Genomic DNA, 23,145 nt, shown 5'->3' with positions numbered 1-23,145 from the left:
ACAATTTTACATTTAATTGCCAGAAATAGTTACATTTTAATTAACTACTGTAGTTACTGCATATCTCTGACATGTACACATACCTTGCAAATTGGTTAAAAAACATAATTTAAAATAAATCCCACTCAATATTTATATAAATATCACACCCTCAGTTTATAAGAGCTAGATAATGTTTCTTTTTGATCTTCTGTACATATGTATATATATTAATAGGTAAGTGACTACCCATATAAACATACATGTCTGATAAATACAATGAGACATTTGGAGAGATATATCAAACCCTAGACAAAGATATAGTGGAGAACATCTCCACCTAATGGTGTACCACTTACAGATGAAGCCCCTCTCATTCTCTGCCAGCGCTCACCAGAATGTCCCCACTGGTGAGTGCTAGTGGAGAGGGACTCCATAGACTGGGATGCGTGAGCATCTCACACGCACGCGTGTCCCAGTCAGTCGGCGGCTGGGCGCCAGGACGGCTTCAGGGAGACGGGCAGGGTTAGGAAGGACTGTCAGCAGGATGGAGACTGGCCGCGAGGCGGCAGGGACCGACATGGAGCTATGTCGGAACAGGGCACACAATCGTCTCATGCACGTGCGCCCCTTTCCGGCGGCTGGTGGGGGCTAGCGATTCTATCGCCATCCCCAGCAAGCATGACAGCGGCTCCATCTGTAGTTTATATTAGATTCTGGTGGTAAAAGAAAGAGTTACTTAGGGTTACTTAGAGGTAAATTTACTAAAGCTTCTAAAAATTTAAAGAGGTGATGTTACCCATAGCAACCAATCAGATTCTGTCTGTCGTTTTATAGGATTCAATAGTGAAATGATAGCCAGTCTGATTGGTTGCTATGGGCAACATCCCCTCTTTTCATTTTTAGTAAATCTTACAACAATTTTTTTTAGTTCATTATAAAAAAGCACATTCCATATACAGTATATATTCCCATTGGTTATTCCATTTTACAGTCAATCCTCACTCTTCAGCTTTCCCTTTGCATATTCCCACACAGAATCCAAATACCATTTAAAGAAATGTAGAAGCTGTGCAATAAGAAGAAACATAATTCCACAAGGCTGGTTAGGGGTCTCCAAACAATGGGTGGGAAAGAGGTAAGATAATTGTTGCTGCCAGAATTTATTTATGCCATCCATTGGCCAATTAAAGTTGAGGGGTGTGACTTATCTGAAAGTTATTTAGTCTGGGGTTGGGAATTTCGGTATGTGATCTATTTTTACAGAAAATGTTCCCTCGCTACCCATTTGTGCTTGCTATTTTTGCTGGTGCGTGAGATGTTTTTGCTGTTTGTCTCCTTGTTTGTGTGGGGCAGTACAATGTGACAAACAGTTGCCACAGTGGAACATATTTAATTGAGTGTATTTGAAATCATCAGGAAATTGCAGATACCTACATAAGTTAATGTTTTTGGTGGAGGCACTTCGTTAGGAAAACATGTTTTCATTTGCCTTAATCAGTGTCTTCTAGTCTTTATTTAAATTCTAAGTTGTTAAGTTTTAAGATTGTTATGCATTATTGGGAGGAAAGAATGTGAGCCTTTAGGGGAATTGAGTGTGAGCAATCCTCAAAATATCCGCTAAAAATGCCAGCTCACACCAACTGTTCTTTAAGTATAAATAAATGCAAATACAGCCAAGTCATTTAATTGAAGTTTAGTTAAACATTTCACCCCCAAAATAAGAACAGTCGCTGTAAGTGGCGCTGGCATTTTTAGTGGATATTTTGAGGATCTCTCATGGCAACATTGGCATTCAAAGGGTTTAATAAAAAGGTTTGCTTGTCAATTTTCACTGTGAATATATATATATATATAGTGTGTTTTTTTGCCAAATACCAGGATTTCCCATTGAATATGTAAGAGCTAATTTGGATAAGAGGGCTATAGTTGTGGTAGTGTGCTAGGGTAGGAATCTGTGCTGAACACCCTGGGGCTGGATCCACCTTAACAATACATTTTAACAAGACACACTCAGGCAAATCCTCTTATTGATAAATTCAGAAAAGGTGCACTACTACTACAGTTTATATCAGAACTAAACAAATCAATGCTACTGACTCGTACTTTTTAAAGCATACTTGTAGACAGGAGGATATTTTTTATTGAGTTTATTGATTTGTAAATTATTTTCCCATTTAGTTTAAATGTGAACCACGGTCTTGATATTTAGCTAGAACTATTTCCAATGTTGCGGATTTGTATATATGTGAGGTTGACAGACTTCCTCTTTTATGAAATTGCTAGTGGTAAAATATAAATATATTGAAAAGTATTGAAAAACATAAATACATAGCCTTTCTTAAGGCCCCCTTACACTTGTCCAACTTATTGTCCAACAAGTTGGACCTGATTGACTCGAGATTTATCCTATGTGCAGGAGGATCAATCTCGTGCAATCTCTTGGTTATACCCAATGACACGGGATTGTGCATTGGGTCCTACTCATCAAGCACATACGATTTTGTCAGATAAATTGACCCAATCCACCTGAATTGGGGGAAATCTGACAAAATCTCACAAGTGTAAGGGGCCCTTTGATATATTTTTTGGTTTACAATGGAAAATCCTGCTGTGGTTGGAGAGGTAGGTAACTTATACCCCTTTTACACCAAAATCCCTGGTCGGACCCTGGTCTTTGAACACGGAAGTTTCCAGGGTCGGACCCTGCTTCATACCCCATTTACACAGCACTTCAACCTGGGTCGGACCTGGGTCTGCACCATTTACACTGAACCTGGGTCAGCCCTGCTTTTCCCTATGAATGACATTAAAAATGTCAATTTTAGGACTGATAAACTGCCAGCCAACCTTCCCTCAATGATTTAAATAAAAATTAAAAGACATGAAAAGTTAGCATTGAAAAATGTTGGTTGGTTTATTTAGCAAAATATTTTTTCAAAAAGTTATATTCAGTGATGAAGCGCACATAGCGGTATAAAAGTGCAGCATCACCCATGTGCTCCCCCCAGTCCTCTGCCCCTGCAGCAGCAGTCAGTTGGTCGACCTAAAGATGGTCGACAGTCATTAGGTCGACACCACTAGGTCGACATACTGCAAGGTTCACATGGGACAAGGTCAATAGGTCATTAGGTCGACACAAGCATTAGGTCGGCATAGGATTTTTCACTGTTTAATGAGCCGACATATACCGACAGGCGGTATTTCATGCCCTAATATCCACCAGGGCAGTGATGGATGAAACCTTGACACTCCAGCTGTTATTGAACTACACATCCCAGCATGCCCTGCTACAGTTTTACTATTTGGCCATACTAAAACTGATGCAGGGCATGCTTGGATGTGTAGTTCAACAACAGCTGGAGTGTCAAGGTTAGCCATCACTGCACTGGAGCAGTGTGGGGGAATAAAATAGTGTGCAGAGTGCATGGACACTTAAAACTGTGTCCATGTCGACTATAAAAAAAAACCAGTGAAAAACCCCATATTGACCTTTTGACTGTCGACCTAGACCATGTCGACCTAATGCTTGTGTCGACCTAATGACCTGTCAATCTTATCCCATGTCGACCTAGACACCTGTCGACCTTATGACTGTCGACAATCTTTAGGTCGACCATACAATCCATACCCCTCCCCCCAGCCCCCCCAAAACAAACATAAATGATTTCTGTAGGTAGAGTATATATCCCTTAAAAAATGGAGTCACTGGAGTGGGAGGCACATCACACACCCTCCTCCTTTCAGCTCTTGGTCCCACTACTGCCTGACAGTGCTGCATCCTAGTGCCAGATAGGGTTGTGGCAGGTCCACCTGTGTGCACTGTCCGCACGGGTTGCTGTCTTCTGCTGCTGCAATGCACTGTGGAACGCATGGTACTGACTTACAGAAAGGCGTCCCATGCTTCTGGTATCCTTTCAGCACTACCCAGATGTCCCGACCTGGGTTGGGACCATTTACACCGCTCACGACCCAGGTCCGACCAGTGTTCAATCCTGGTCAGGACCTGGGTAGGAGACCAGTGTCAATGGACCTGGGTCGGTCCCATTTACACCAACACTGACCTGGGTCCGACCTGGGTCCGACCTGGGTTTTTCGTTGGTGTAAAAGGGGTATTATTTGATCCCCACCTCAAATTAACTGTACGGGGCTTTCTTATTTTACTATCCTAGTATACATTTTACCCTCCCAGGACATACATTTGGGGAAGAGATCAATAGCACAGTCCTAAAATCTACTGTATGCCGTGCAGAGACTCAAAAGAATATTAATGATAATAACCATTAAATCTTTCAACAGCAGCCATGGGAAAGCATATGGGAGACAAAACTCAGTTTTAACCCTTTGAGTGCCAACATCTCCGTGAGTGAGATGTTGCTAACATTTGTTATATAAATTCAAGTTAAAAATGTTGTGTATTTCCTATTCAAGGTAAACATTACAGATCCTTAGGATGAATAAAAATGTTTGCTCAGCGTCAGTTCTCTTAAATACACTGCCCAGTCAAGAGGAAGATATTGCAACTGCAGAAGAACCTTTTTGATCTTCCAATTACTATAATTTCTACAGTTATTTGCTAATATTAATATAGACGTTGTTCTGATCTGTTATTTTAACTGGTTACTTCACTACTGCAGTTTATTGTGTACACTCTGCATAACAATATCTCCGCCTAGTGGTAATAATACGGTTATTTCACTTTATAGTGCTGAAACCTCCTAATCTGGTCACCCCCTACTGTGTAATCTACTGGGCTAACTGTATAATGTTGAACAATCTGATTGCACTCTAATATAAAGTACAATTATTGGTGCATTTCTACCTGTATATTTCAATATTGCTTTCCACACAGATTTTACTTCATAAACATTGAAAGTACCAATACCCCCAAAATTGGTAACAATGTTATTGCGATCATGCTGGCGACCAAAGTATCACGAAAAAATCATAGTATATTATCTCTTTTCGACCGCTTGGAGGTCTCTTTGGATAATCAGTCTCCTAGTGTTGAAACTCCCACCTTCACACAAAATTCCTCTAACTGCTGAGTGTTTGGATGTGAGCCCTGGGGACATCCTTACACCCACTGTCTCTACACACATGGTTGACACAAGCATACCTAAATCCATCTCTGTTACATATTGTGGGTATAAAGACTTTTGTACACCTTTGAATACAAAGACATCAGATTTACCCATGACAAAAGATACATACTTAAACATGGAAGAACTGCCAGTGCAGATTTCTCCTGATTAAAACCAGAAGCCTTTCATTGACAACAACACATTTAATCCAACCTACTATGGAATTCCCTTAACTTTATTTCCTTCCGAAATGATAAACCTGATTCGGAATTGGCTCCTTATGTCCCCAAGCCCCTTTCGGTATATGTTGTCCTTGTTTCAGGGCCGTTTTGGTCTAGTGACATGAATGCTTAGGTAGTATTATTTACACATTGAGTTGGACTGACTGCTTTGTTATGACCTCTCTTAAATGCCATGGCACACTCGAAAAGTTTATTGTCTAAGTCTAGGATATTTTGCTTCGAACATTTAATATATCATAGGAACATCCCCCATAAATATTATAGCTGTTTATAAAGTACTATTTTGCAGGTTACTTCCTTCATATACTCAGATCCCGATATTACCATATGCTTAAATTAGCCAGGTTTTCCTTATATTATTCAAGCTATACCTACTTTTGGACACTACATTGTCCAATAAATCATTAGATTACTTATCAGCTGGGTATATTTTGTCTTGATGTTTAATGTAGTGTGGTGCTTTAGACGTAATCTTCTATATATTTGGCGCATATGTATATATATATGTGCCATACCTACCCGGCATATTGTGTCCGGTTTGTTTTTGAATATTTAATATAATTACTTGTTGAACTCTGTTCACTTAGTTGGGTTTTGAAAATTAAGAAAACATGGTAGAGAAACATTGCATCATTTAGTTTATAGGTATTAAAATAGTGTAACTTTTTCATAACCCTCTTGGAAAGGATAAATCTGCTTTTTCTACGTTAAACAAGATTTATAATACTATTTGATATTGCATTTGTACTGCTTGCATTTTTGTATGAATGTACATACATCATGCACATGTACTGTATCTGCATTGCATATTCATGTTGTATGTAGTGATGTGTATGACTTACTGTACTGTGATGTAAAGGTTTCAATAAAAAATGTATTAAAAAAATGTTTGCTTAGCAATTTTCACACCTATTTTGTCAAATTCCCTTGGCATTCAAAGGGTTAAAGACATCCTGATTTCATGTAAGCACTTAGGGGGTTATTCTAGTTCACTCTTTCTGACAAAATCCTTCTTAGATGGACAAAACCATGTGCACTGCGGGTGGGGCAGATGTAAGTTGTGCAGAGAGAATTAGATTTGGGTGGGGTTTTTCTTCAAAGTGAGATCTATATTGCAGTGTAAAATCATGCAGTCAGTATTTTCCCTGCACAGAAACAAAAAAACTCACCCAAATCTAATTCTCTCTGCACATGTTACATCTGCCCCCCTGCAGTGCAAATGGTTTTGTCCATCTAAGAAGGATTTTGTCAGAAAGAATGAACTAGAATAAACACCTTAATTCTAAATCTATATGAGGGTTATACTGTTTAATAATGGAACTTCTAGGAAAATTAATGAGCGAATATGATTTAATTGTTGAGTGTAAATGATTATGGGCGGGATGCAGTAACATCGGCGTGCGAAGGTGGGCAGGCGACCCGGCATTCGTAGGGCGGCGTCTGGTGGACTCGCAAGGCTGCGAATACTCGGGAAGCGGTCATTTGGCCTACAGCATGATGGTCGACAGTCATTAGGTCGTCATTGTGAAAAGGACGGCATGGGTCTACGTTGACATGGGGAAAGTTCGACATTGTTCTAGGTCGAAAGGACATTAGTTCGACAGGTCGTTAGTTCGACAGGTCATTAGTTCGACAGTGTCTAAGTCGACAGTCAAAAGGTCGACATGGGGTTTTTTGAGCTGACATGTGCCGGCAGGCAGTATTTCATGCCCTACCATCCACGAGGGCGTGGTGGGAGAATAAAATAGTGTGCCGAGCGTAGCGAGGCACCGTGCCCAGTGGCGGATTCAGGGGGGGCACCCGGGCACGTGCCCCTGTCATTCTTTTTGTAGATGAGGACCAGAGCTTTCCAACGAGCCCAGCCCCATGTCTCTAGCCCCCCGGGAACCGGAGATATCGCCTGGCAAAGCTGTAACATTTTTTCCCCATAGGATAATATGGGACCCGTCAATTCCGACCCCCACCCGGTTCCGACGGCTGCCAGTTCCCCCCCTGACATCACAGGAGCTTGTGGTTTGTGATGTCATTCAATTTCAAATCGCTGGGCCTTCAATATGATACCAGGATGGTCCATATCGGTCAATCGGTTCCAGAGATATAGCGTGTAAATCGATTTTTTTATTTTTGAAATGTAATTTCATGGCTGTTCATGTTCTTTGAGGGCAGATTACTCTGGAACCAAACGTTCCAGTTTCACTGGACCAAAATCATTCAAAGCCCACTCAAAAGTTCTTCAATATGATACTTGTCTCATGTAAATGGGTCAGTTAGTTAAGATATAGCCGGTTAAATGAGATAACTGGTTAAAGGGGGGGAGGGGTGGTTTTCTCTCCCCCTCAAACCAGAAAATGCAGGGACTAGGCTCGTGTAAAAGGGGCCAACCTGGGAATGCATTTTCTGGTGTGAAATGGGTATTATTTCAAATAGCTGGGACCTGCAGTGCTCGGAATACAGCCAGGCTCTGCCACTGTCAGTGGCTATCACTTCTGCCTGGCGGCGGCTGTCCCCCATTTACCACGAGCATGTATTCCCCATTGGCAATGAGCATGTAATACCACATGGCAATGAGCATGGAACCTCTGGCAATGAGCATGGAACCCTTGGCAATGAGCATGTAGATAAGCAGCACTTACTGTATGTAGCATAATTTTTAATAGGCATTATGGTGTTTGGCATAATACATAATGGACATAATGGCGTGTAGCTTAACATGGTGTAAATATTTAATGCGCGCCTTTGGGGGACAATGTCCCTGTTTATGAAGCGTATTGTGAATTTTGTCTTAATCTGTGTGGCATTATGTGAATTCTGGCTCAATCCGTGTGGCATTATGTGAATTTTGTCTCAAACCGTGTGGCATTATGTGAATTTTGTCTCAATCCGTGTGGCATTATGTGAATTTTGGCTCAATATGTGTGGCATTATGTGAATTTTGGCTCAATCCATATGGCATTTTATGAATTTGGCTCAATCCGTGTGGCATTATGTGAATTTTGACACAATCCATGTGGCATTATGTGAATTTTGGCTCAATCCATTTGGCATTATGTGAATTTTGGCTCAATCCATTTGGCATTTTGTGAATTTTGGCTCAATCCGTGTGTTATTATGTAAATTTTGGCTCAATCCGTGTGGCATTATGTGAATTTTGACACAATCCATGTGGCATTGTTTGAATTTTGGCTCATTCCATTTGGCATCATGTGTAAGGGGCAAGTATAATGGGGTCTTGTATTTTGTAGCATAATGTGTAGAAGTTGTATATGGTGTTGTACGCGCACAACTACATCCTTCACTTTTGTTGCCATGGTGGGCCTATTTTTAATCCCATTGCCACCCTCTCTCTGCCGCTCTCTTAGCATGTACACTGGCACCACTAACACTGGCCCTCCCCCACCTAAACACTCTTTTATCATGGTGCCCCCCCTGTCATTTTATCCTGGATCCGCCCCTGACCGTGCCTGACACATCGCGAGCACAGCGAACGATGCGAGGGGATGCGGTGCACTTTAAACTGTGTCCAAGTTGACTGTGTTGACATTAAGGTCAAAACACAGTGAAAAACCCCATGTCGACCTTTTGACTGTCGACCTATCCATTGTCGAACTAATGACCTGTCGAACTAATGACCTTTCGACCTATAACCATGTCGACCTTTTCCCATGTCGACCTAGACCCATGTTGACCTTTTCACATGTCGACCTAATGGTGTTGACTTAATGACTGTTGACCATAATGCTGTAGACCAAATGATCCCAACCTGAATACTCAGCCTTGCGTGTCAACCAGAATAAGGTCCAGTGACTGTTCTTTCAGTATAAATAAATACAAATACAGCTAAGTCAATTGATTGAAGTTTAGTTGAATATTGCACCCAAAAAACAGTCGCTGTGAGCGAAGCTGGGATTCTTAGCCAATATTTTGAGGATCTCTCAGAAAAACTTCGGCATTGAAAGGGTTAAAAGCTATGATCATTTTGTGGGTCCCCAAAGAGTTGTCTGGCAGCCTGATCCAGACAGAAGTTAGACTTGAGAAAATATGATCGGAGGAAACCTGATTAGTACTTGTGTGGCCATTCTGATTGAAAAATCTTTTTTTTACATATTGTACAAGATAAACAATGGTACAAATACAGATAATGGAAACAAAACAGCATTGTCCATATTTTCAGTTTAGTAACAGTCATTGGCAAGAAAGCCAACCAACACAAATACATCTAAGACAAAGATCAGATCACAAAAAAAAATCAAAATCAAGGATTTAACATTTTAGCTTTCAAAAGCACGGCCCTCTCTCCTCATGTGCTTTCTTCGAATATATCATTTATTTTTTACTCCTTACTCAATTTAATGGCACCTTACCCTAGACCTCTGGCACACTAATTATTACTTCAGTGGCCTTCCCCCTGATGCAACTGTCTCTATTTACTTTGTACTTGTCCTAAATTGCCTTGTGCTGTATAGGGATGCCAATCCCGGGGCATTTTTTCAATCCCGGGATCCGGGATTGAAAAATGCTCAATCCCGGGATTCCCGGGATCCCGGGATTGGCATCCCCAGCAAAAAAAAACCCATTTTTAGCATAGTACCCACCCCGGCCGACCCGCACATCTACTTACATTAGGGTGCGGGCGGGTGGCCGGGAGTGGGTTTGGAGGTGCACGGTGCCTCCCGGCAAGTGCACCTCCATAGAAGACGGCAGGCGGGCGGCGGAGACGAGGCTGGCAGGCGGAGGCGGGCCGGCGTGCTGTCGGGAGGCGGGCAGGCGGAGGCAGGCCGGCGGTCACTGGTGACGGGTGGCCTGCGCAGCGTGACCTCTACTGTCACGCTACGCAGGCCGCACGCCGGGTCAGGTTACGGGAACAGCCGGGCAGCGTCTGAGCTAGTGCTCAGACGCTGCCCGGCATTAGACTGCGCATGCGCAGTCTAATCCCGAAATCCCGGGATTGGATTCTCCAATCCCGGGATTGAAATCCCGGACTTTTTTAGGCCAAATCCCGGGATCCCGCCGATCCCGATCCCGGGATTGGCCACACTAGTGCTGTAAGGCATTGTTATCTTGTTTTTGCTCATTTATGTATTGTTAGGCTGCAGAAACACTTGTGGCACCATATAAATAAACAATTATAATAATAATAATATATACGAACATCAGTCAACCCCCCAAAGTAATATCAGTCAGGTTTTGTTGGCAAAAGCTTAAAATAGATAAGTACTAATAAATAAGTAAAAAAGTGATAGTAATCCAGGTAGCAGCCAGAGCAAGCAGCAATCAAATGAGCTCCAAGTCAGACAAATTGCTAAACATAGTAGTAAACCAGAAAAAATAAGATGTAGCTTGATATTCATATCAGAATCTAATACTCTCAATAGACCTTAATAAGTAGGGACACCCAGCATCAAGAGCGATAGAGAGAGACAGATGGAACAGTTAGACCTTTCAGCTGCTTATTGTGGAGAGTAGATGCTTCTGGCTGGTGCTACAGTATTTTGAAAGATAAAGGGACTGGGGTGTTTAAGGAGACATGTTATACACTTTGAGCACACCCGGTGGGCCTGGGAGCAAGATCAACTTAGGTGCATCTACAGCATCCGAAACACAGCATTGAGTACAGCACATGAATGAATTTAAAAGTAATATTTTATAGAGACTTTTGTGGTTTTACTGTATGTGGTATTTGCAGCTTCACAGTGTATTATTACCTCTGAGTAACGGGTGGTCTAGAAGAAGTCTTGCCCTGGCAGCATGCAATGCAAATGTAATGACAATGTTGCCATCTTCACAGCCACACACCAACTTATCAAGGCCGGGGATGTAGAGAGATGCCGTGATTGCAGAAAATGACGCTCCTTCCTCGGGATTACAGAGGTGATCTATGATTCCTTCAGACATTGATTTATGCTTGTCAAACATTTCCTGAAGTGTCATTGTTACCTTTAGTGGTATCTCTAATGGAAAAAAAATAAGTTATCAATAACTAAATATAATGAAAGTTTAGTCATTGTACAGACATAAAACATTTTATCTAGAAAATAACAATGTATTGAATTTCTTATCTGTTAAATGTATTTTGTTGTTTACAATAAGCAAATATTTGCAGATTCCTTTTTCAGACAGAGGCACTGATGACATGTAATTTGTTAACCTGATAATCTTGATGCCAGCTAGGTTTCAGAGTATAGTTCTCTTCAGTGGCAGAATTTATGGGTGGTGTGCCCAGGTGCAAAAATATACCAACCAGTGGCGGCTCCTACCTCTGCAGAGGAGGGGGACTTCCACAATGCCCCCCCCCCCCCCTCAGCTGGTGCCACTGCTGCCGTGCTTCTGGTTACCACCACTCCTGCTCCCGACCGCTGGTCTTGGTCCCCGCCACAGGGCTGGTGCCTGCTCAGTAGCTTTTGCGGTACTTCGCATGCGCTGCCCCCAGCCTCTATGGGCTGCTTTTGTAGCAGCCCACAGCGGCATGATCAGTGCCCTGGGTCTGGCGCATGTGCAGTATCGTCTTTGTACTGCGCATGTGTGGAACCCATGTTTTATGAGCTGCCACTCAGCAGCCCATATAGAGGCATTCCAGAGGAAGTCACTGCCAGTCACATGAAGCCAGAGCAGTCTCACAGACTGCATCTGACTTCACTAGGCAGAGAACAGTAGCGTATTTTACCTGGGGGGGCTGCAGCCCTGCAGCCCATAGGTAAAAAACACCACTTATACCAACCCAAGTTCACAATATGCAACATGGCTGTGAGTGACTGGGAGAGGCAGAGGGTGACAGGGAAAAACAGTGGGTGACAGGAATGGCGTATCAGTGGGCCCCTTAATCCTCAGGGAACTATACTTGCTTCACCAATGGCAGTACTGCCTCTGGTTCTCTTTTGTCACTTTATGGTATCAGGATGGCTGACAGACAATAGGTTGATGCTATATGGTCAACACATATATGGTCAAGATGGTGAAAATGTCGACAAAAGCCAAAGGTCGATGTGGGTTTTATAGGATTATTTTCATACTTTACCATCCATGTGGATTCTGATTAGGAAGCAAGGCTGTAAGGGGTTACAGTACACTAATTTTGGGTCCACGCACTGAGGTGTCCATAAAGTGTGAAAAATGCATGTCAACCTTTTCATTCGGTGACTTTTTCTGGGTTGACCCAAAAAAAATTTCAGTGTTGACCTTGTGCATATTGATCTTTTGTGGTTGACCTAGACCTGGGGTAGCCAACTCCAGTCCTCGAGAGCTACCAACAGTTAATGTTTTCCAGATCTCCTCACAGAATCACAAGTGAAGTAATTAGCTCCACCTGTGGATCTTTGAAAATGTTTCAGCTAGTAATGAGTGCAGCTGTGCAGCAGCTAGGTTGTCTGGTAAATGTGAACTGTTGGTAGCTCTCGAGGACCGTGGTTGGCTACCACTGACCTAGACATTGTTGACCTACTATACCACACCTTCACATTATTTGGTTCTGTTCGGATGTTTGCATTGTCTTGCCAAACTGTTCTATATAAAGTACCAGTGTGTTTTTTCACCTAAAGTTACAAGTTGATATATGATTTGTATTTGCTTCCATCCTCTGGAAAAGAATTCAGATACAATTTTTATTTCTAAAATTAGTATTATTTTTTATCAAACTAGTCATAAGAATTTAAAAATTATACCAAAAAAGGGTGTTCCCTGAGAACCACCAGAAAGCACTGCAAAGTACTGATAGCATCTTACTAGTTTTTAAAAGTGAACACAGTGTTAGCACTTTATTGTAGAAAAAGTCTTCCACTTTTATAATTCGGTTGTTCACAACACTTGTATGAATAGTTGGCATCGTCTGTCTACATAATATCAGTGGGGCTCCTCAGGTTTTTATTGATCTATTTCGTTTTTACTAACATATGAAAATATTATTTCATTTTAATGAGAGTTTTTAAATCTATTTATATTTATTAATATTTATGTTGGGCTGAGACAGTGCCAGAATATTGAATCGTCTTGTTTTATTATCTTAATGGTTAGCAATTCCTTTATCTTGGCTGCATCTTCTATTCAATCTTATTGATAGTTATACATTTTTAAATTGAATTTTGTATTAATTGACTCCTATAGCGCCAATCATAATCCTTTGAATAGGCAATTATTAAATGAACTTCCAAGATGCTAATCTGCCAAGCACAGCCTAGCTCAGCAGCTCTCGTTTCCAGCTCTTTTCTGCATAGTTACATGTACACCACATTTCATTATCATTTTGCAATTTAATAGTACAATTAGTAAATTCTTTATTCGCTGCATTTACAGTTTGTACTGCCGTAAGCCTCTATGGAGTAACATGTGATCATAAATCCTGCACTATTGGAATAAACTGATCCAGTCATTTAAAAACTAGAAGATAACGAGCACATAATTAAAACTAGAACAAAGTAATTTCTCTGTCACCTAACAGAAAGCTATATCCGCATATTAATATACATAAGTTATATCTGTATAAAACAATGAATTAGGAAGCTATCATTTCAGTGGTAATTCAGTGGTTATTAGGGGGCCTGTTCTTCATACGATGGTGAAAAGGGGCCTGACCTCACAGGTGGGAGACATGGCCTTGTGGCCTAGAACACTGTATTCATCTTGCCGGGGCTCTTGAGATTCAGCTGCCCCTGAAGATCAGTCAGTATGCGGAGCTGACTCCTACACTGTGACAGGAGCTGACTCCTACACTATGCAGCCTCACCTGTTGGTGTACATGTAGTCATAATTACACTTACAATGTTATTCACAAGTTTCGCGTTCACCATGTTATACTGCATCATGTCATACACAATGTCTTACCCATTGGGGAGCCGTCGCATTGTGATACAGGAACATCAGGAATATGCCAGAAGTTGAGTCTGCCAGATGAATCCCCAGAATATAAGATCTTAAAAAATGGCTCTTTCCTCTCATTCATGAATCCCATGGTACATGTATAGCTCTGTATAAATATATCAGAAAATGTTTTATCAAAATATGATAACTGATATACAGAATACACATCTGTTGCATTTAAAGCAGTCTATGGGATTTATTTACTACAACCCAAGGTTTCTGATCATGCCTGAAAGGACAATGATTGTTGTAGTCATGTTGTCTTAGTAAAATCATTGCCTTCATTTTTAAATTTGTCTATAAACATGGTCCAGGAGTGTTATCTGTAAATGAAAAAAATCTTATTAAACATATATACAACACTGGTTGTCATTTAGTACTGTGGCTGTCATACATAGTCAAGGTGTTTGGGAACCTATCATAAGGCCAATATCTGAAGGCCTTCCTGCATATGACATCATCATCATGTGACCATGCAGTAATGAGGGACTCTGGAGAGTTTTCCTTAGAGCAGAGTGAAATTACTGTAGCAAGACTTTGCAGTAGAAAATTCACCAGATGATCACCCACATCGTTTGGCAGAGAAATGTTGTCCATATGATTTACATGCAATTTTGACTCTTGAAAGCAACACATTTTTATTTAACCTTCTGACCTTCTGCAGCAAAAAAACAAAAATGCTTTTTTTTTACTAAAGGGCCCCATACATCAGCAATTAATTGTGACAATTTTCAGATATAGAGATGATTGCCACAATTAATTTTAGATGTGTGGGCTCCCCCTTTTGGCAATCCCAATCAGAATCGCCAATCGATTGCTTAATCAGGTTTTTAAACATGTTTAATAATCTGGTATTATCTGCAGATCTTTTTTATATGTGTGGGCATTCCCAATTCGTCGTCTTCATCTATTTACATTATGAACAGCTGAAATGACAATCGATTGGGGCAATTTCCAGATATGAAGATGCAATCTTTAGATGGCAAAAACTGCCGATCACTGAAAAAATCTGTAATGTGTGGGCAAAGTCGGATAGATCTGAAAATCCATTTATCTGGCAAAAATATCACAATATCTGAAAATCCATAAATTGTGATTGCTGATGTATGGGGCCCATTAGTCCTCCAACTATCATTCCAGACTCTTATAGCTATCCCTTTCCACTTGTGGCTGAAATATGAAAAGTATGCTCATTTTCCCAAGATGGGAAGAGTCAAGCTCACAGCAAAATGAACTTTAGCGTTTAAAGCCTATGTTATACGTACCCTGGGCTGTGACAACATATGTAATACAAAGCTGATACAGTATAACTTGTATCAAAAGTAAGCATTAACAAATGGTATGACCTAAGTGACTGGCTAAGTGACAAAGATATATTAATTTGCACTGGCCTGGAGCGAACTTTGTTCAACCTTTGAACCTTATTAGTTTTCTCCACCAATATGACCAGGATATTCCACCAGAGATCAGTGACAACCATTTATTGCACACATTATGGAATATCCTTAGTCACAAGGTTCACTTAAATGCCCTAAATCTCTTTGTGTGACTTTCTTACACAACCCAGACTTTCAAGACTTCTTACCCCTTTACAATTTGGAGGGTGGGAGGTGTATATTCTGTCCTTCATTTAGTTGATACCACAACTAAGCAATCATACATGCAGTACCTACTTAGGACCTTCTCCCATGGCCTTCATGCAGGCTCAACATTGTGTGAGGCATAATAGTAGGACTTAATCATAGTAGGATTTGGTTAAATAATTCCATTGACCTTCTTTTGAAATAACCTCTATCTACAAGAAAAGCCCTCACCATTCATTATTAGCTTCCTAAAGGAGATAGACGATCATTCCCTCATCTTGCTCCACTCTGGTAACTATCTAAGAGCACAATTGAAAATTGTGTGAAGCCTCCAAAGGGGAGTTTTGTGGTTAAAAGATGAGATGTTTTGTCTTTTAATAATAAAATATACAAATGCACTTTTCTCTGTCCTTTTTTTATAGATAATGAACCCTCCATTTCATAAATCCCTCAGTTTTCTTTACATAAACCATATAATATAGTATATTTGCTATATGCTTTTAATTAGAAGTCGACAGAGGGGTGTCGAGAGGATGAAGGGGAGTACTAATCACCCAGGCCTGGGCTTGTTTAAGGGGCCAGCTGTGCAAGTGATACACAAACTGGTTTTCAGAGAGGCATCACTTGGGGTGTGCAGACAGGGGGTGACACCAAAATGCAGACTTCTCCTCAGTGGTTGGGAGCCAGGTGCTGCACTGTGACATTCTTGTGCAGCAACTGGCTGCTATCACTGATGAGGAGCCAGCATTGCAGGGAGAGTCCCTGAAAGCCCAGCATCTCCAGGAATCCTGGGAAATCTCGAAGTGATGTTATCGTGGACTTCCTGTGAGGCCACGCCTCTGATAGGTCATGTCCCCTTTATAATAGACAATGCTATTTTGGCTATTTTACTATTTATGAATAAACATGGATTTCAACATATTACTTCTCAATGCCATTCTCAGTATCTTTCTCAGGACACAGCCAGGAACACTATTGATAGAGCCAGACTTCAGTGTGCTATGGGAAGAAGGTATCTGGCCTGGAACTGTGCTTTATCCCTTTTGCCAACATTCTGTCTGTCCCCTTTGAGTCAAGGCTCAGCAGGTGGGAAGGCGGTGTCAAAGGATAGCAGGCAAACTGGTGGGTGGGATTGGCTAATGACATTATTTAAGAAAATAGGTAAGTATGGCTTTATTTTAAGATCAACAGGTGTAATGCTGTAAAGTCACTTTTGAGTGTGTGTGTGTGTGTGTGTGTGTGTGTGTGCGCGCGCATGTGTGTGTGTGTACCCCAATGTATTGTTAAAAAGCATTAAAGATAAGGTATAAAATTGATTTAAGTCCATTGTACTGGGGCAAGGTGGAAACAGCTATTCAATTAAATTTTCCATAGTGTCACCAGTGGTGTATTTACAGTGGATGCAGTGTGTGAGGTGTACACAGGCCCCATAGTCCAGGAGGGGCCCACACTGCACTTGCTGCACCCATCTCTTTTTTAATACACAAACACTCATCTAAGTTTTTTATTTAGTTGTTTTGCTATATCATACAGAAGGTCATCTATATACAGTAGTTGTGTGATAACAGCATCTACATCTATATATCTCTATCTATCTATCTATCTATCTATCTATCTATAGCTCATGATGTTGTACAGGTTTCTCAGTACTAGAGTGATTAAGCTAAGGTGGTGCTATAAGTGATTGTTTTTCAGTATACTGGTAATAATGTACCTTTTCCTTTATGCCTGTAGAACAGAGTAAGTGCGGAGTGATTGTTTCTTTAAGTAATCCTCCTTCAACCGGACATATAGATTTGGGAAGGCCACTGTAGAAATAAAGCAACATGAGGCTTTAAAATGACATCAAACAAAAGGTGACTGACGGGGTTAAAATTCTTAGCACCGCAAGAAGTTACAAAGATGGTAACTAATTACTTTTGTGTTCTTGGAAATCATAGCACCATCTGTCCAATCAAGTTCTACATGGGTAATCTTATTTCTTCATGTCCTGCTGTTTCACATAAAGACTGAGGAGTGCCAAACTCAAGCCAAATGTTCTAATGTCAAAGGGGTTTTGTTATGGGTTTTGATCAAGTGTGACAAGCAGGGATTTTCTACAATACACGTACAAACAGCTTATTTTGTACCTGGATTTATCATATGCCAGTCCTATTTGAGCCCACCTGTTCAGCAGCTGGTAGATATAGCTGTGCCCATCCTCGGTCCAGATGATCAGTCTGTTAGCAGCCAGGAACTCACCCCCACCAAAACTCTGACCATCTTTACAGACATCAGTGCAGAGGAGGGAAAAATCACAGTAATCATAGACCTAAAGGGAATAGCAATACAGTACATACATAAAGTCATAAAAATCATGCACAAATGACAACAAAATGGAAATAAAAAACTAGGACTGTCTGAAATTAGTAAATTTTTCAAAAATAATGCAGATGTTGACAAGCCCTCTTTAGAGGAGTTTGAAGAAATAAAACATGTTGCATTACTATTTCTATTACTGTAGAGAACTTTACATTGTCTCCTTTCTTCAGAGCAGTAATTTATGACTAATGGCGCTATCCTACAAGTAGCAGTGCAATGCTGCTAATAAGTTTGACCGGGGCTGTCCTATTAGCCCCAATACCGGCATCCCTTCGCTCCAATTCCCGCTGTTATCGGTATTATGTTTCGTGTGCCGAATCCCCGATAACCAGCCACCGGATGAACGAAAACACATGGGATCGGACAGTTATCCCTGATCCCAATTGTTTTCGCCCCCCCCCCTCACCGATCGAATCCATTTTCAGCCAATAAAAATGGCCATTAATTGGATACCGCGATAATGATCATTAATTGCAATATTCGTCCATTTTTATCAGCCGAAAATATGGTTAATAGTATAGTGGCCTAGGTATGTGTTTGTACAGTAGAAGAGTGAAAATGTTTTGCATTGTTCATTCTGTAACTTCCCTCTTGGTATCTGGTTATAGGTTGATGACAGTGTCTAGATTGACAGTGAATAAGCGAAACCATATACAGTAGTTGACATGCACAAGGTCAACATGGACAACATGTCGACAAAGGCAACATGTCGACTTGGCAATGGTTGACACATGCAAAGGTCGACATGAGTTTTCCGGATTTATTTGTGCACAACATGTATACACCACTGCTCTAATACGCAGAGCAGTGAGTGAGAGAAGGGCACCCAACTGCCCCCCCCCCCCCCCAACACCACAGGACACTGCTGCCTGTGGATGGAACAGCAGGACAGTCCCAAAAAAAAGGCACCACCCTGCCAAAATCAGGACATTTGGGAGGCACAGAATAGGACTAGTATGGCTGTGTGTGTGTGTGACTCCAGATGAAGGGTCCCTGCATTTGTCGCATTTGAGATTTTAAAGAACACTTTAATATATAACAATTGTTATTATTATACATACAATTAGAAAATGTATGCTAATTTTGATATTTCCTATTAATTAAAAAAAATAAGTTAACTAGCTAACCCTAATAAGTCTATTTACATCTCTAATTACTTGCAAGGATATTGCGTGTGGGCGGTGAGTAATAAATGATCAGAGGCTGTAACCTCATACTAAGAGAGGATCAGGTGTCATAGATGAGGGATCCCAAGGCGCAGGATTGGATGTTGCTGTCCTAAGCAAAATGCCACACCATGTATCATAATTAACTATCCAGAAAACAAAAACAGTAGTTTGTAATTAAAACAGCAATTCAATCTTTGAATATTTTATTTCATCATTCTTCCTGGAGAACAGTCTCAGAAAATGCTGATGGAATTAATTACATTTGGCCATGCTGTTGTACGAAAATTAATTACTGTTAGTGAAGCCCTTCTTTATGTTATTGGGTGTTACTAGACTCAAAATATGCCTGCTCCTTTAAACGCCATCTCCTAACTATCCAAAAAATGACAGCTGAGAAAATATTCAGAAGAATTTAGGGGCCGATTCAGACCCATCCCTTAGGGGCCGAATTTGTCCCCTTCCACAATGTTAATGCGCAAACCCTTGGAGCAAACAGCTTTAAATGGGAACGCCCAGCGTTTTAGGGGCATCCCCATAAAAATGCTGGACGATACCCTGAGAATGCAGGCACGGCAAATTCGGCGGAGAGTGCCCAGAATAAAAGTCAGTCTAGATTGACCTTTATTAGACGAAGGGGAGAAAAATTATTTGATAGTCAACGACCATCGAATGATTTTTGTCCTATGTTTGAGTTCACATCCCTTCGCATGCTAGTGAGGAGATTCGGGGCCTGGGGGGGCATTCCGGAGGGTGGCGTTTACAGAACCTCTTCATTCACTCAGTGCCTCCGAGATACAGTATCACTACTTTCTGTGTCAGTACTGTATGTGTAAGGCATTCTCATAATAAAAAATCTGGTAGCTGGAGAATATTACTGCACATTATTGCAATTATTATTAAAGCTATAACTAAACACATTAGAGATGATTTATTCAAATGGTATTAGACATACAGTACAGTACAGTAAGAAAGTGTTATCTGATGCTAATACTTAAACACCTTTGTAGCTTTACAAATCTATAATGATAAACTGCATACAGTATCTAACTGATAATGACCTAATGACCTACCTATAATATTATCTACAAGCTAAATGTTATACTGTTAATATTTTAGTTATTGTGATACATTTCCAGTGGCGGTTTTTAGCTGCAGACCCCCCCCCCCCGCCAGGAGGCGGCGGCAACAGGGGGGGGGGGGTGCCTGAATCGTGGTAGTCCTGATGCGGCCAGAGGGGGGTGCCTGAATCATGGTACCCCTGCTGCGGCCCCCTCCCCCAATAAGGTACGAGCCGCCAATCTGCATTTCTATGTTTTAATGCTATTTCTAATGAAATACACCTTGGATCACCTTATGGCATCATGATTTAAACAAATTTGTAGACTTTAAGAAAAAAACAGCTCCGGGAGAAAAGCGTCCAGATGTGAGACATGTAAAATGGTCTTCATGTGAAAGTGGTGTCAGCACTATTATGTGCTATGATACTAATTCTCTCAATTGTATGGAGGAGGAGATGAGTGCAAGGTAACAGGGGTACCTGTTCTTGGCACAGAAGTGAAGCTGGAAGTGTAATAACCGCAGGATACGTCTGTGTATAATACATCTAACCCATAATGCTTCCCACGTCCCTTACACAGCCCTACAGTGATTCAATTACTGGGTCCATGCTACAATGGATAGTACATATGCTGCAAAATGCACTTTTTTTTATAATTATTATTATAATTTTATTTATAAGAAGCCACAACTGTTACGCAGCGCCATACAAAGGATCAGTACAGGGAGACAAAATTTTTAGATGACAGTAAATAAATAACAGAAATAGATTACAGGTAAAGTGAATGCCACAGTTCAATGCACATTACAGCTTAAATGTAAGTAGTGAGGATTTGATACGTACTACTAGGGGCTAGTGGTCAAAGATGGACACTGAGTGTGCGAGTATGGGAGAACTGTGAGTGAAATGTGAAGAGAAGAGGACTTAGACGACAGGAGGGAAGAGGGCCCTGCTCTGAAGAGCTAGTATTTCTACTTTGATTTACTTCTAAATATAAGTACTAATTCCCAGCCAGCTTACAAGGTTCTGTTTTGCTTTGGGGATTTAAACAACACTCACACTGTATATTGCAAAAGAGCACAAAAAAACTTCTTCTAGGTTTGCAAACACAATAACACTTGGGATCAAAGCAAGATAATTACGACTCGATTCATGTTTGTTAGTAAAGCAAAACAATCATGTTGCACAGGTGGGGCAGATGTGACATGTGCAGAGAGATTTAAAATTGGGTGGGTTATATATATTTTCTGTGCACGGTAAATACTGGCTGCTATTGCATGCAGCCCACAAAAACTGGACAGGTTTTGTTTTTATACTGTCTTTTAGATTTGACTTTGAATAGACTCTTCTTTGAATAGACTGCCCCAGATGCATTACAACATCCTTTTGCCCAATTGCTTCCATTTTTTTGCTTTAGTTACTGTACAAACATGACTGAGGCCCAAGTACACTGTGCAAATGCATGCATACATAAACTAGCTCTACATTAAAATGATGATGTTACAATGTTGTACATTATTTGGCCTGCAGTATTGTAATAAACACAATATACAGTATTTTCTTTTTAGACCGCTTCCCAATTTTCAGCCAAACAATACGGCATTCAGAAACCTGTTATATGGCCATGTACTGGAATAATGAGAAACTGAATTTGTTGAGAGCATCTACTGTGCTAACCTTCGAAACAGCGAGAATAAAAGATTTCTCATCTCAGCCATGTAATTTCATCTTTACAGAAGATCTGAAGTGACACTTTACCTGTTTAACATCTCCATATAGTGAGAAAAATATGGATATCAATCTAACATCAACAAAAGCAGTTATTTAAGAGGCTGTTCCTGTTGTTAGACAGAGAGGACATGTGGCGTAATAAGCAGATCATCACCTTCCAGGAACTGGAGCATATCACTAGCAGTAGACGCTCTGTGTATGTGCAGAACCGCACAGCGCAGTGGTTTGCCGCCTCCAGATACTTTGATTCTCTTTCAAAAACATTTTGCTTATCCTGTGAGCAAGAACAGACATAAAATACTAATAACTACCCAAAATGAATTAGAAACTAGATACTACAGTATGCATTCTTATTGTAACTGTTAACAATATCAGAAAAACATTAATACATTATTGTATATTTATTGAGACATTCTGTATATTTTTCCCTTCTCCTGAAACACAGCAAACTGGCTTTGTGAACTGAAGAAAAGCATATGACAAATTACAAAAATTCTTGTCCATTTAAATGGACATTATTAAGAAATGTATTGCGTAGACTCAGGGGCATAGCTAGAACTCATCAAGGGGGAGGGATAGTACTTCAGTCCTGGGCTCAGACCAAAAAGGGACCTGGGTAGCAGCAACATTGATTGGGACCATTGGTAGGGATCTATGGACTGACACACTGATTGTAGTATTATGAATTCAGTCAGTGCTGCCAACTAGCCAATCAGAGTTGCCAACCGGTAATGTATGTATGTATTCCATGTACTGTATGTGTACACACAATCCGGCTGTGCCTCACTGTGTTTCCCCTGAAATCAGGTCAGCAGTGGGCGGATCCTTTTCTGCATGTGTGTGTGTGTGAGTGACCCCACACAGCCTCCTTGCGGCCAAGCACGTCCACTTGTGGCACCAGCCATAGGGGGAGGGGATTTTACTGCTAAAATATTTGGTATGGGTTAAGTTCTACTAAAATGTAAAATAAAGTATATATTCTTACTTTCCTCAGGATATACCTGGTAGCTCCACTACAATAGTAAAAAAAGATTCTGGATAGTTTAGAGCTCATCTGGGGTAAATTTGTATAAATGCCCCTTACAATACAAG

The 23,145-nt window shown here is 40.8% G+C and overlaps 1 protein-coding gene across 4 annotated transcripts in view; it reads right to left on the bottom strand.

The window, feature by feature from the left end:
* Positions 1–23,145, bottom strand: part of WDR72 (WD repeat domain 72) — a 311,593-nt gene that overhangs the window by 188,435 nt on the left and 100,013 nt on the right. For all 4 annotated transcript variants that reach the window (XM_083183882.1, XM_083183885.1, XM_083183884.1 and 1 more), the window contains 5 exons: positions 22,208–22,327; positions 17,901–18,046; positions 17,450–17,543; positions 14,117–14,258; positions 11,008–11,253 (listed from right to left, as the gene is read on the bottom strand). In XM_083183882.1, the coding sequence (XP_083040008.1) occupies positions 11,008–11,253; positions 14,117–14,258; positions 17,450–17,543; positions 17,901–18,046; positions 22,208–22,327 (748 nt within the window). The remainder of the gene's footprint in view (positions 1–11,007; positions 11,254–14,116; positions 14,259–17,449; positions 17,544–17,900; positions 18,047–22,207; positions 22,328–23,145) is intronic.

Source organism: Crinia signifera, chromosome 4 (genome assembly GCF_055691185.1).
Source record: "Crinia signifera chromosome 4, ASM5569118v1, whole genome shotgun sequence".
Classification (NCBI taxonomy): domain Eukaryota; kingdom Metazoa; phylum Chordata; class Amphibia; order Anura; family Myobatrachidae; genus Crinia; species Crinia signifera.
This window is presented reverse-complemented; position numbering and strand designations above follow the sequence as displayed.